Consider the following 15,849-nt stretch of genomic DNA (forward strand, 5'->3'; position numbering starts at 1 on the left):
TTTTCTGCAATCCAACCATTTCTGGTATAAACGTAAGCCTCTAACTTGTTCAAGTTTCTGTCCAACAGCATTGAATGGATGTTTAATAATATGCTCCATGTACTTTGGAATTGCAAATATGCCTAACTAGAAATGAGTTGGACTGCGATAACTTTCAGTTCAGGTATAATCTGAGGAATGTTTTAATTGACACTGTCTTAGAGATAATCCCATAGTTACAAAATCTGGATGGGTGGATGGAATTAAGAGCCAATGAGAGTGAAGCTCTTTCAGAATCACACCATCTACTGATGAGATGAGCACTAATATATCCCTGCATATCGAATAGTAATAAAAAACTAAGATGTTGGACATTCATGATTGAAACTTGGTAGATAAGTCAAACTTGGATTAAAGTTTATTTCTACTAAATATGGTTGGACTGTAGAAAGGATTGTGAACTTTATTAATGATTTCATGGGTGACTTTTTTCTTTTTTTTTTGTGGGCTGGGGCACTCAGTATTTCAGATTTAAATTATTTTTCTATTAAAAAAAAAAAAAAAAAAAGACGCAAAACTACATTAAAATTAAGAATTTCTAGTTCTTTTAAACATACTATGTTTTTTAAAGTTTTATATTTTATATGAAAACAAAAATCAAAGTTAAGCGATACTGAACTTTGTCAATACTTAAATGGATGATTATTATGCTTTCCATGGAAGCAAAATGTGACAGGACGTCATTTTTAATGGGGGGGAGGGCAGGCAGTCAGAACAGAATAGAGTTAGACAAAAAAAAATCATACCATGGTGAGTCATACAAATTTAGTTTTAAAAATACGAAACATGTAAAAATAGTACCTAATCCCAGAAATATCTGTAAATAGTTCCCTTTGTTTAATTGTGAAAATAATTGTCCAAATATAAAAAAAAAAAAAAACTTTAAAATTTGTTTTTACTGCATTAGCAGTGGAGACTTCTGAAGTTATGAAGCTTTTGTTTAATTGCATTCCTTTGGATGATTGTCAAAATTGAGTTCTTGTAGCAGGTTTCACTGTGGGGTTAAGGCATTTGTCACCATTTTGTGCTCATAGGAGATAGTAAAAAAAAAAAAAAAAAATGATTTTTTTTTTTTGACCAGAGCCTCAACATTCACTTTTAAGAAATTATTCTTTGTCATTAACCAAAAAACCTTCACCGCTCAAGTTGCTGCTACTGTTTGTTTTCAAGTTATGAAAATTTAGAAATGAGTTTTTGTTTTTTTCATCAATCAGTGCTTTGAACTTTCTTGACTTTAGCAATTTCCTTTCAGTTACCCCCCACCCCATTTTGTAGTTTCTCCTTTTACCGATAAGTTAATTTTGTACTCGATATTTAATATTCTTTTCGTGTTGACAAAATCATAAAGAAAATTTCCATCAAATTTGCAGTGATATAGCTGCATTTCACCATCAGGGTTCATAGAGATTTTCAAGGACTTTTCAAAGTTTTTCAGACAAAATTCAAGTTTTCAAAACAAAATTTGGGGTTTGTTTTACAATCCACAGCAATTCAAAAAAGTGGTAAAAAATATCAAATATATAGCAAATAAATGTTACCATAGCCATTAAAAGTTATTTTGCAATCTGCATAATTTTTTTTTGTGTTTTTAAGTTGTTTTAAATGCTTTATATTTCATCTCAAATATTAACTCTTTACAGCTTTAACATTTCCAACCAAGATCGTTACCATCTTGTCCATTTTTTTCGGGGAGGGGGTAGGAATTTACCACCTGAGAGTCCCGTCTGCAGAAGGAATTTTTTTGGGTGGGGGGTATAAACGGCCAGACCCCCCCCCCCCAAAAAAAAAGAAAAAAAATTATAAATGAAAGGAAAAATAGAGGGAGATTTTAATTTTTTTTTTTTTTTAAATTTTCATGACCTTTCAAGACATTTTCCTTATTTTCAAGGATTTTTTAAGGTAATAATAGTTATAAGGCCTTTTCAAGTCTGTGTGAACCCTGACCAGCCTTAATTATTTTTCAAAACATTCTTAAATAAGCATCCTAATAAATTATTTTTCATCAAAAAATTATTTTTTAAAACATTCATCACCGTCTTCTAAACTAATTCTAAACCTAACCCTGACAAACACTAGCATTTAGGGTTAGTGTTAAGAAAATAATTTATTGACTGTCCTAAAACATTTTATGTTAAATTTATATAAAACTAAGCCTTCACTCTAGATTCTAAAATAATTTATTTTTTAGGATGTTCACATTACTTTTTTCTTTTTTGTGGGGAGGGGGTAGAAGATAATTCAACAAAGGGTGCTAATCTACCCTACCCCCACCTCATTTCTTTCATTCCAGCCTAATTTTTTTTTCTTTTTTACCCAAGGAAAATAATGTAACACCATAGTAACAGGCAATACAAAAACCAAATTAACCGAAACAAAATGTCTCCAGTTAATGAAGTTCAAAAGTATTCATCAATTGGATAGTAACTATTTTATGATTTTATGTCTGATTTTATGAGATTTTTTGACTCGGTAGAATCCTAATTTTTTTTTTTTTTAGTGACTTCCGTAAAACAAAAACAAAATCAAAATATTAAAAACAAAACTAAGGATAAAGAAAACAATAAAAATGCTTATAAAATTTGACAAGCACGAAAGAGAAGGGGCAAGAGGGCAGGGCTAGGATGAGATGATCAAGGTTTCTTTTACCTCCACGTCAGTATCCCAGTAGTCAGGTGAAAAGCGAGGAACAACGGTGCAAAAGTAAGCGTTGAGATAAGCAGTCGTCCACTGCCGGCCAGAATAATAAGTCGGTCAGTTTTTAATTTTCATAATTTATTAATCATCAAAGTTAGAACATTGCAAACAACAGCAACATCAAACATGGGACAAAAGAAAATTAAAATGCGGAACATTATTTCGTACAAGTATCAACCAATTTATTGGATGATGCTGTGGAAATTTTATTTATGTAGCTCTGTCAGTCATCGTCATCGCCAGCATCAAACATATACAGGAAAACAAGACAAAACAGATGCAAAGGTTGGAAAAGTATTGCCATGACAATAAAGATGGACACTGAGAAAAGAGGCAAGAATACAAAATTTGGAGCGGATGAAATGTCATTGGGTAATAAAATTTTAAACAAAACCAGCCTTCAACTAAAGCTAATAACAATATTAAATTAGCTCATCTAAGGTTTAGAATCGTTGAGCAAGAGACAAAAAAAAAAAAAAAAGGGGGGGGGGGGTTAAAAAATTGCCCAGAAAACAAACCCAGAGGAAAATAAATTGAGAATGTTCTACAAAACATGTACCATCAAATAGAAGCTGGTATTTTTGTTTAATATACAAGTTTAAATTGTGGGATTTTGTAAAAGGTTTGTTTCCAATAATGGAGGAAAATGCATGGGGAGTATAATAAAAAAAATAAGGGAAAAATGCAAATGTGTAAATATAAAATTCACTGAGAACATGGTAGAAAAGGAAGGGAGAAAAGGGTGGTGAGAGAGTATTCTTTTCTTAAATGCTAGATTATAAGCCCTAAATTATAAGTTGTCTTCATTTTTTTAAAAATGTAGGAATTAAAATTCAAAGGGAAGTCAAATGAAACTGAAGCTTTTGAAAAAAAACTTATATATATATATATATATATATATATATACACACACTATATGAATCCTCACAATACTGTTTACATTACTGACTTCAGAAAAAAATTTGAAGCAGAAAGGGAAGGGGGTGCAAACAAACAACAAATGAAATGTGAAGACCAATGGGTTTTGATTGTTTTTTTTGTGCACTTGACAGCCAAAATATGAGAAGGGACACAAACTCAAGCGGACGGCAAATAATTATAACAAGGCGAGACTTAAAAAAAAAAAAAAAAAAAAAAAGAAAGAAAAGAAAACACTAAAAAATAAGACTTAAAAAAAAAAAAAAAAAAAAGAAAGTACACTCATAAAAAGCAAAAAGGAAGAATAATACTATTCAACATCTTTTGCTGGATAAAGCCACAAGCTAATTTTTCATGAGAGAGCAGCCAATAGGTATTTGAGAGATCAAAAAGTTAAAAATGGGTTAAAATTTTCAATATCAGAGGATTGGCACTGCACATTTTGTTTATGATTAAAGAGAAAATTTACAAACTAGTTTTATCTTTACCCGAACAAAATATTTAAATATTCTCAGAAACTAAATCTTAAAAATAAAAAAAAGAAAAAAAAAGAAAAAAAAAGAAAAAAAGAAAAAAAGAAAGAAAAGAAAAAAGAAAAGAAAAAAGAAAAGAAAAAAAGAAAAAAGAAAAAAAGAAAAAAGAAAAAAAGAAAAAAAAAGAGCAGAATTAATCAACATTTGTTTCCCTATGCTAATACATACTAAAATATTTCGATCGAGTTATGTTAAAACTTCAATTCTTCTAATTAACTGTACATCGTAATTAATTTGAAAATCACCTATCTCTCTTAGCTATGTATTCCTCTCACCTTCTCTCATTGCAAGTAAATTCAACCACTCCCTAATATTTCTCAAATTCAGTTAATTTACGTAGAGTGTTTGTACATTACCAGAAACACAGATGTAAATTAGATAAAATAATATTTACTTCTGCATTATTGATAAAGATAATATAGAAGTATAGAGACATTAATTTTAGATATGTATGAAGAATATTTAACAGTTGTCAAAGTTTATGAATTTTTGAAGAAATCAAACTGGAACAAATAATGGTAGTAGTTGCCGCCCGATAGCTTGTAGATAGTCTAGTAATCTATTATATAAATCTTACCTGTCTGTTTAAATGTATGTATGGATGTATATATATATATATATCTGCCTAAAACTTTTGACAGAGGCGACAGATTTTAACGAGATCGGTATCGTTCTGAAGCTTAACCCTTTGGATGACAAATATCGACAAATTGGCTAACAAACATTAATTCGTTCACCCCCCCCCCCCAACTGGGCACTTATCTACAAGAAGAGGTCGCTTTTTTCGCCAATATTTTCAAAAATCATCCCCGCTTTTTAATTGACTAGCCTTGTTTAAACCTTTGCCACTTCCGGTGTGGCAATGGACACAACGGCAAAGATGTCATTTTTTTTTTCACGTTCTTTGACTCCTTTGCGGTATGTGTTTGAACCTGCCTGCCTGCCTACTACCACTTCTTTTTTTTTTTTTTTTTTTTCTCAACACACCTCCAAACACCTGGGCAATGCCGTGCACCCAGGCTAGTCTTATATATAAAGTCACAATCTTTCCATTAATCACAATTTTTAAAACCTAATAAATACATTGCAAAATTGGCCTCATTTTGAAATGTAAAAGCTTTTGACTACTTTTAGAAATGGAAAATATTGCATTAATAGTAAACTAATGGGACCTGTGGAAATTCCACAGTGACGTCTTTCATATGTGATATATTGATGTTGGCATTTTGTAGATGTTCAGTGTAAATGGATGCGCCCTGATATTATTGTAGCTATTTTGTTAAAACTGCAAAAGTATTTATCTAAGCTAGCAAGGACACCTGGCATAGCCCAGTCATAAAATATGCTTAAATATATTTTAATTCATGCAGATTTCGTATATATTATCACAGAGTTAATGTTCTATCGATTTTTATATATTATAAAGTTGTGATTTCAAAAATAAAAAAATATATCCATATGACTTGTGTGCATCAGCTTAAATCGAAACCAAAACCAAAACTTAAGAAAAAAAAAAAATGTGTATATATATATATATATATATATATATATATGTGTGTGTGTGTATAACTTGAGTTCCTCCAACTATAATCGAAACTGAAACCAAGACTTATGAAGAATTCTTGGTAAAATTAATTATTACAAATGGTGGAAAGTCATAACAATTAAACGACAGTTACTCTGAAGGAAAAAAAATAAGTGTGACACGCAAAATACACACGCTACTGTATTAATACATAGATAATATATTCCCAACAAATAAAACTGATGCCATGACTGGAAACTGAAACCTTAAAATCTTCAGTCTGTCTTCTGTCAATTGAGCGATTTTCTTATAGAGCTTAAAACATTACCTTAACAAAATAATTATAATTCTGATGTGATGTCAATATTTAAAAACAGAAATGGTTAAACACTATCAATAGCATTGGAAATACTTTTAATAGTACAAAACAATATTTTGTTTTAACTTTGGCCTTCGGGACAAGATCAAAGTGTAGTATCTGTTCCGGCAGATACTGCAAGCAAAGACCCTATGTGGGGCCAACCCCACATATAAGACCTTGGTCAATGTAGGGGTAACCCTTCATACCAATTGTCACTAACCAGCTCCCCTACTCCCCGGGGAGTTGGTCCCCATTTCCCTGTCACTCCTCACTTTAAAAATCGGCCTTGTGCCTAATTTGCTCAAGTGGGGGAGCAAATAAATACCTCAAAGTGTAGTATCTGTTCTTCAGATGTTGCACTTCAATTTCTTGTTCTGTCAGTGGAGGAGAAATCCTTCACAACTGAGACAATTTTTATTCCTTTTCTCCACATTAAAAAACGACCCTGGTGTCTAACTCTGTCCTGTGGGGAGGCATTGTAAATAGGAACTATGCATTTGTGTTACTAAAATGTTATATGGCGTCACTAACATTCTTTTGCCCATCAATGCGTCTGATACAGAAAATTGAAAAATATTACATGTAATTAGACAATGTATTCCTACTTTCTATACAGTCCACACCATCATGTTCATTTATTTTCCCTTTCCTGCATCACTCCTACTACGCCGCTGATGTGTTGTGTGTTCTCAGTCATATACATAAGCAAACTTAGTTCCTCAGGATTACTACTTATTTACAGCAAATTTTACATGCACTTTACAATTCCAGCACACCTACTTACACATTGTTACTCACCTCGGAGAAAAAAAAAAAAGAAGCTTTTGTACACATTTATTCATCGCTATGACATCGCGTTCTCCGTTATATACACAAACAAATTTAGTTTCTCAGGATAAGTACTTATTCACGGGAAACTTTAAACGCGCTTTTCGGTTCCAGCACACCTAATTACAAGTTTTTACCCCCTTTCCCCAGATTAACAAAAAAAATAAAAAACTTATTTTGTAGCGCTTATTTATAATTATTTCATTCTAGGACATGTGAGGTCTGAAGTTTGCATATTGCAACACATTAAAAAAAAAAAAAAAAAAAAAAAAAAAAAGGAATGAAAAATAGTGAAATATAGTTATTCTGACAGATTTGCATAGAATGAATTAATTTAAAAACAGAAAAACGAGAATCCACCAAAGCAAATAAATCCAATATTTAGCATCAATTATTATCCTAACTAAATGGTGATTTAAAAATTAATTTGCTAGATTTCCTAACAGAAGGGTTCCATGTTTCCGTTAAAAAATGGATAACAGTTATTGTTTTTCAAGCATAAAAGCATGAAAATATATTGCAACGCAAAACTAATCCCGGTAGGTAGAAGAGTAATTTATCTAACCTTTGACACTTTCCTAAATGGTTACTTGCTGCTTTATTTTTGGATGCACTCATTTTTATTTAATACTAAAACGCTTTTTTCTACTTTTGTTTTTTGGGGTTAATACAGCAGCAATTATTACCTAAAAATGCGGTGAAAACTGAGGAAAGTGAATAAAATAATTAACACTAAATATTGCAGTTATTAAAAAAATAAACGAAAAAAAACAAAAGAAAAACGAAGTTTTGCTACATTTCCTTAGGATAGAATATGTTTTCGTTCTATCATCACAAAAAAATACAAAAAATAAACAATTCACACAATACAAAAGTGCATTCTTTTAATATTTTATTACAATGACAACTTTAAAACATAATCAGTTTAACACGTGATTAACTTGAAAAGGTTAGTTTTTTTTGTTTACACAGGCATCACCACATTATCAAGGCCAAGAGGCCACTCGAGGATAAGGGTTAAAGAGTGTACAGTAAAAATTGGACAATATAGTAATCAATTCGGTAAATTTGTTAACTTATATGGAACGGCTCATCAAGAACTTGTTTACGTTAAACTTGAAGACAACCACATTGTAGTCAGCCAGAAAGCAGGAAACGGAAGACAATTCCACAGGCGTGCAGTTCTAAGAAAGAAGCTTTGTTCATGAAATCTACGTTTAGGTTTAGGCACAGATAAAGAGTGGGGGGAATTATTGATAGTGTTTTCAGCTAGACGAGTGTTTCTTGTGAAAGTTTGGCAAGGGGGGAAGCTCAGTCGAACACTTTCCATGAAAATAACGATAACTCGCAACATCTCTTCTGTGAGATAGAGGTTGCAGCGAAGAGAAAAAGACATCTCCTACGAGGCTACGAAGTCTATTTTGAACTCTATCAAGGCAGGACAAGTCCTTTCTAGCAGCTCCTGCCCAGATGTGACAACAGTATTTCATTTTCTTAATTATTTGCATTTTCTTTTAATTATGCTCAAAATAGAAAACATGCTTAAAACGATAAATTAACAAAATATGAAAGTGCATATTTTTATTATTTTATTACTATGCCACCGACTGCGGCAAAACATAATACAACCTAACATGTGACTACATTAAAAATGCTAGCTCCCAATTAGTTGTGTTTTCTTATAATTATTCCTACTTACTTGCGAGGGCAGAGTTAGACACAAGGTCGGTTTTTAATGTGGTAAAATACAGCTCCCCAATAAGGGGTACTCTGGATAGGAACACAAATAAAAATTGCTTCAGTTTAGAAGGATTTCTCCTTCACTGATCAAGGTCAGAAAAGGTGAAGTACAGTATCAGAACAGACACTACACTGTGATGTCGGTCTCCTCAACATGGACGGGCAGTGGATCCAACTAACAACCGTACTTCATTTTTTCTTCTTATAGATAGGGTGGGAGACATACTTCCACCAGGCAACGCCGGTACATGAGTCTTGCTAGTTTTCTCATATTTAATGGTTTTTGTTAAAATTGATATGCGTCCACAGGTCCCAATATTATACTGGATTTCATGCTCCTAAGAGAAAATATTGCCTCTATTGTGGTTTAATCATCTGAAATATTTTAACACCATTATTTCAACCTAATAATTCCCAATTCAACACACATCAGGAGGTACTATAACATTCATGCACATACTTCTAGAAAAATACCCCTATTATCCTATAAACATTATGTTTACAATTCTTATTTCAATTTTGATTCAAATTTATAACATGATTTTCATTCTAGAAAATGTGTAAAAGTGTTAGCTTAAATTTAAAGGGTCTTAAGAAGCAATCAAAATTTAGTGAATCTGGCTTAACTGATGTTTAAGGATTAGGAATATAATTTAATGTATTTATTTGCTTCCCCACCAAAGCAAATTAGGCACAAGGTTGTTTTTAATGTGGGGTAAAAACCAGCTCCCCTAAAAGTAGGCAAAAAGGGGGCACTCTGGTTATCAAAAATAATAATTGTCCCAGTATAGAGGGTTTCCCCTCCATTGACTGGTACAAATTATCTTAAGTGCAGCATCTGCAGAACAGATACTACACTTTGATCCCGGCCCGAAAATACAAATCTAAGATATTTGGATTTTCAAATGAGAGATTAGGCTCATATTATAATTCCTAAAACACTTTAAAAATTCTTTAAAATCTCTTTATATATAATTATAAAACTGTGGATCTTGCTTGCATCTTGTCTTCAATGATCAGGTGAGTCCATCTTTAAAAAAAAAAAATGGATAACAGGTGAATTTATGCCTGCTTGAATCTTGTCTTCCATGATAGGGCAATTTCATCTTTTAAAAAAAGTGATGACAGGTTAATTCCAGGTTGAAAATATTTAAAAGATTAGAATCATTCAATTCCTACAAGGGTCATTGATAATGCTCAACCAAAGAGAGCAGATTTATAATTTTTATTTTCTGTATGTAAATATAGTCATATCTTGCTATGATGTGCAGGCCGTTTCAATCATTATTGATCTCATCAGGCAAGAAAAAATTTGTAAATTAAAAAAAATTTGTTGGTGGGGATGATTAAAGAGAGTGAGAAAAAGTGTGAGAGGAAAGTTTTAGAAGGAGGGAGTATGTGTAGCCAGTTAGAGAAAGAAGAAAAAAAGAAAATGGAAGGGATACAAACGCTCTTAATTCATAATTACCCTATCCCACTCCAGTCTCTTATTTACATTTACATTCATTAATATCCCTTTTTTCTTCTCTCTCTTAACTGACTATACGACCCCCCCCCTCCTAAAACTTTTCATCTCTTACTCCCTTTAATCTCTATACATCATCCCCACCAACAAATTTTTGTACCCCCCCCCTTTCCTGGAAAACACCTATAAAAATTATGCTTTCAACTTCATATCATGAGACCTTTAAACCATGTTACATGTTAGTTGAAAAACTTTTTTTTTTTTAAATTCTAGGAGGAAATATTTTAAAATTAAAAAATGAAAAAGATTTTCAACTTTTTATTTTCAAATTTTTCTTGCCTAATGAGATCAATAATGATTGAAACCGTCTGCACATTGTAGCAAGCTATGACTATATTCAAAGAAAATTATATATATATGCACACATATGCATATGGTCATGGCTCCAAGGCTAAAGAATGAGAGTGGCAAGTTGTATGTTTTGGTTTTAATTCTAGCTGATGGCATCCAGTCATATATATATATATATATATAGTTTTTATCTCACTACTATATATTAGGTTTAATATAATAATTAATAAAGAATTGTCTATAATAATAAATATGTAATCTGCATGAATTAAAATATCATATTAAAGTATCTTCTGACCAGGCAATGCGGGCAGCCTGCTTCTATAAAAGGGATTGTGTGTGAGAGAGAGAGAGAGAGAGAAAGGAATGGTCTCTACCAAATTACTGTTAATTTTTGGTCTGCAGTCTTGAAATTTGATATATAGAGGATTTGGACCCATGGAACAAATTTAATTTGTCTTTTAACCGGTAAAAATAGCTAAGGGGACAACATTTAAAAAAAAAAAAAAAAAAAGGAGGTTGGCAGGCATAAGTTGACTAAACATGTTATTTCTTCACATGTGCAAATACACATTTATATCTTTACCAACATTATTTTTTAAAGTTTTTATATGCGTATGGACTTAGATTAGATGGTAACAAATAAGGCTAACGAGCTACAGGTTTGGGTTTTGATTCTAGCTGATGGCACCCAAGTTATTTTTTTTTTTACTTTTGAAAACATTTTATTATAATCAATACAGTATTGGCTCTATAATAATAAATATGATAAACATACAAATTAAAATATATTTAAGCATATTTTACAACCGAGCAATGCCAAGCAACCTATAAACACACCTGAAATTTGGGGGATATTTATTAATCGATATTTAGTACTCATTCAAATTTGAAAAAAAATTGAAGCAAAGGGCTTCCACTCCCTTTTTACATTTAAAAAAAAAAAAAAAAAAGTAAATATTACATTATGACTTTTTATGCCTAGTAGTTGTTTCAAAAATTCATAATTCGTTTTAGGAGCCAATAGAAATATATTATAATCATACTTAACTTTTACAATAAAGTAGAAAACCCACTTAATATTATCAAATGGTCATCTATATATAAAAAAAAAAAAAAATGCTGAAGTGTAAATGTATAGCTTACGAAAATACTACACGGTGGACCACTTAAAAGTAGCCCGATTTCTCTAATCTTTCTTTTATCGACCAACTGACACCACAAAACAAAATGCAATTCTTTTTCCAACAAGACGGTGCTGCATGCAACATGTCTCACAGATCACTGACATGAGTTCATGATATGTTTATGGTAGAGAGAACAATAAGCAAAGTTCCAAGGACTTGTCATCATGTAATTTTTATTTTGGTGGGGATTTTAAAACGAAAAGTTTATGCAAATAATCCTCAACTAAAAGAGAACATTACCAACACTATCAGAAGAATCACCAGAGAAAATCTACAGGCAGTATCTGCAAACATTAAACATGCCCAGAAATGCATAGGTATCAATGGGGACTACTTCCAGCATCTTTTATAATGCTACAGATAATTTAAACAGTAAAAGAATGTTCCTCATCTCTACTACATTTTCTGGGATATTTTAAAAGTGGACCATCCTGTAGTTATGGACCGGCTTACGCAAAATCCCTCCAACCTTAAAAATGTCCCCCAGGACTTATAGACAAAATAATATAGCATGCATTGTATATTACAATAGAAAAATGCGAGCAGGAAAAGTAATATGGTTAAGCCTAAACATGGAAAAGTAAAGGACTAGTTGTTAAAACTGGAACAGAAAAGGGCAAGATATTCTAGTAAAAAATATAAATTTATAACTTAAAATATTGCAGCATTAAGATTTGATTATGTCATAAATTGAATTAAAAAAAAAAAATCTTAATGCTGCAATATTTTGTTATAAATTTATTATATTTTTTACTAGAATATTTTGTCCTTTTCTTTTCCATGTTTAAGCTTAACCATATTACTTTTCATACTCGCATTTTTCTATTGTAATCCATGATTTTTCCAAGCTTCCAATAAATTCAATTGTTCTGCTTAATTTCAATCTTATTTTTTGCCCTCATAAACATAACATACGCATGTAATAACAATGTACAGCACTCGTCTACTTTTAATAAAATCCCCCCAATTATCTCCCTTTCATTCAGTTTCACTTGTTACTTCTCTTTTCAGTGAATTGGTAGCAACAGTAGTTGCTGAAGTGACATGGTTGCTATGGAAACCAATTATAAAAAACGTTGCTCACCTCCTTACGTTTTTTTTTTATGATTCTGAACACCAGTTAATTCATAACTTTTGTTTTACTGAACGAAAATTGAAAATATTTTTTCACAATATAGCTGAGAAGGTGATCTATAAACTGTCATAATTGTTTGAAATTTGGCTGAAAAAAGGGTGAAGCTTTAAAGCAGTTCTAAATGACTAAAACTGTCACTTAACCATATATTCAAACATGGCAGTGTTTAAATGATAGATCCACATTTTTCCATATATTTATTACAAATTTAAGAAATAATTCCACTTTCGACAAATTTCTTTGAGAAAACTTTATCTCAGAATTTTTCATAAGCTTCTGTGTAAATAAGAAACGATGCCAAATTGAATGGTTTCTGATGTAGATTAATGGGCAAGTGAAATATTGTAATGTTCAAAATAAAATGACACAAAAACTGTTTGATATATTTATCTATCAGACAAAAGTGTTTGTTTACAACAAAAATTAGGAAAAAATATTGAGTAGAATTTTAATAAAAGATAAAATTTATTATTTGGAGGCAACGAACTCCAACCCACAAGAGCACATAGCGTCTTCATATTAAAAGAAGGGAGACAATCTTCTACAATACGCTGGCTTAAAGACACATAATAGCATCGCTTCAATATATCCTCAGAAATATAAGAACTGAATTTTATTTATTACAAAAATTCTACTCCATAATTTTCCAATAATTTTTAGTGTACGTAAAATACTTTTGCCTGATATCGATATCAAATAGTTTTCCTGTTAGTTTATTTGGAACTGCCATTTTTCACTTGTATATTGATATAAAAACCAAGTTTTTTGCTAAATCATTAAAATTCAATTTAATAACACGGCTGAGGATCTGTTTATTTAATTTAGGAGAAATCTAATAAAAACATCTGTTTAAAGTGTATATTTCAAAAATTTATTATACTATTTGAAAAATCTATTAAAAATCTTTACATTTAATATAAAATGTTGTGACTTGTTAAATTAATAAATATTTGTATGCATTGAATCTATGGCTACATTAAAAAAAAAAGGGGGAGGGGGCTACTTCCTACCATCCCAATAAATCAAACAACTCATTACACTCCCGATACCATCTACTATCCACAATCTTTTTTGTTTCTTCCTACAGATATGCAAACTCGGTCTGACGTTCATCTTTATTATATAAACTTTTTAAACCTAAAAGCATGAACAAAGGAGACCGAGAGGGAGGGGATCAATTATTGTAAATTTTCCCATGTTCTAGTCTGAAGGTTTCTCTCTTTGAGGTCTTGTCAATGCACTATTCAAACATGAAAAAAAAAAAAGAATTGAAAAGATTGATACCTATGAACTACAAAATGGAACACATGCTTTCTCTAGTAAAAATGGATGAATTTAGAAGAAGCCATTGAAAATGGTTATCTTGTAAATACATTTCACACAGGGGAAACATGCCCAATTCTAATATTAATGAGCCAAATATGTATTCATAACTAATAAACATTGCTAAAACTTTAATTATAAAATAAAATATATAAACACTAATAAAATCTGTCAAAATAAACATGTTTTAAAGTCTTAATATTGGTTATTTTCATGTCAGTTTTATTTAGTAGATGAAAACTCAACTTATCAACTTCCATCTTTGCTTATCAAACTAAAAAAAAAAATGGTATTAAACTACTTAAAACTAGCTGTACAGACTCTGAAGTGACTACTTTCACTTTTTTTAGGTATACTATTTGTTTTTGTTTACCAAATTATTTTGTATTTTTAATAGAATTTTGAAAGTTAAATTTATTATGACATCGTTTTGTCATTAAATTACTAATTCAACAAAATTGTTGTAAAATGCATATTGTTAAGTTAATAATTTTATAGATTAAAAGATTAAGAGTAAATGCCATCCAAATCTTTTAATGCATAAGGATTTACAAAGAATTTTAAAATCAGAAATTATTTTCTATTGGATAGATTAAATGCTTAAAAATTACTTTAAAATTTTGAAAAGTCAAGAAGTAATTAAGTTTTTAATTACCAACGAATGATTAAAATGGCTGACTGGTTTATGAAAAAAAAAAAAAAAGATGCATTATGAATTAAATTTTGTAGTTATGGTTCTAAAATACGATTTCTTTAGTTTGTTTTGCTACTACCCTTTTGATTTCAATAAATAAGTGAATAAAAACAAAAATTGTGTAATTATCAAAGTTGACACAAAGGAACACGCACACACATGAAACTGTTCCATAATTTTATAAATGTAATACTGAATTAAGAGTAGAGGCATTTATTAAATTTAGAATGTTTTACGATGCTGATTCAGAATCCCCCCATATTAAAAAAACAAAAATAAAGAAAAATCTGTACAATGTACATATCCATAACAGAATGACAGTATCATATTCCAAAAATCATGTAAATTTATCAAGTAATTTTATTTTTAAATAAGAAAATCAAATTTTGTGACTAAACAAATGGTGACAATGTTGCAACACTATTATGAAAACAGGCTCCAGGAACAAAGAAATTCAAACTTGGGAGATTTTAGAAAAACATTCCTTACATGGGATGGGGAACATTGGAAAAACTCAAATTTGATAGAAACTGATTTCTTTATATGAATATAACTACTAGATACATTTAAATTATTTTTTTAATACAATATTTTATTTCCATCACAGGTATGTACATCATACAGATTTTTCTTTTTGTTTTTTTTTGATATTGCGGGGATTCTGGATACTTTATAAATATTGTAAAATTGTTCTTTCTTCACTTAACATAAAATTAATGCAAACGTAAATTTGTAAGAAGAAAAAAAAGCTAAGGAATTAAAGAAAAAAACTAAATGAAAATATCCTAAATCTAAAATAAATAAATGCTTGGAATTTACTAAGGACAACAAAATTACACACATCTAAAATCTGTTGGCTGAGAATGGTTGGGGGGAAAAAAAAAAATAAATCAAATATTAAATCGTAGAGTACTCACCGAAAAACTACAATTTTTAAAATAAAAAAAAAAAAAAAAAAAAAAACAGTAAAAAAATATTTAGATTAAATTATTTCGGTCATTATTCAAATTAAAGTTTAACAAAATTAAAAAAAGAAACAAATTGCAAATGCTTTTT

At 30.4% G+C, this 15,849-nt stretch overlaps 1 protein-coding gene across 7 annotated transcripts in view; it reads right to left on the reverse strand.

Moving 5' to 3' along the window:
- Positions 1 to 15,849, reverse strand: part of LOC145267882 (sorting nexin-2-like) — a 148,916-nt gene that overhangs the window by 26,494 nt on the left and 106,573 nt on the right. For 2 of the 7 annotated variants that reach the window (XM_080123337.1, XM_080123332.1), the window contains one exon: positions 2,686 to 2,766. The exons of the other annotated variants lie outside the window; for them this stretch is intronic. In XM_080123337.1, the coding sequence (XP_079979463.1) occupies positions 2,686 to 2,766 (81 nt within the window). The remainder of the gene's footprint in view (positions 1 to 2,685; positions 2,767 to 15,849) is intronic. 7 annotated transcript variants of the gene reach the window in all.

This window comes from Euprymna scolopes, chromosome 4 (assembly GCF_053919585.1).
Source record: "Euprymna scolopes isolate OS-2025 chromosome 4, ASM5391958v1, whole genome shotgun sequence".
Taxonomy (NCBI): Eukaryota; Metazoa; Mollusca; class Cephalopoda; order Sepiida; family Sepiolidae; genus Euprymna; species Euprymna scolopes.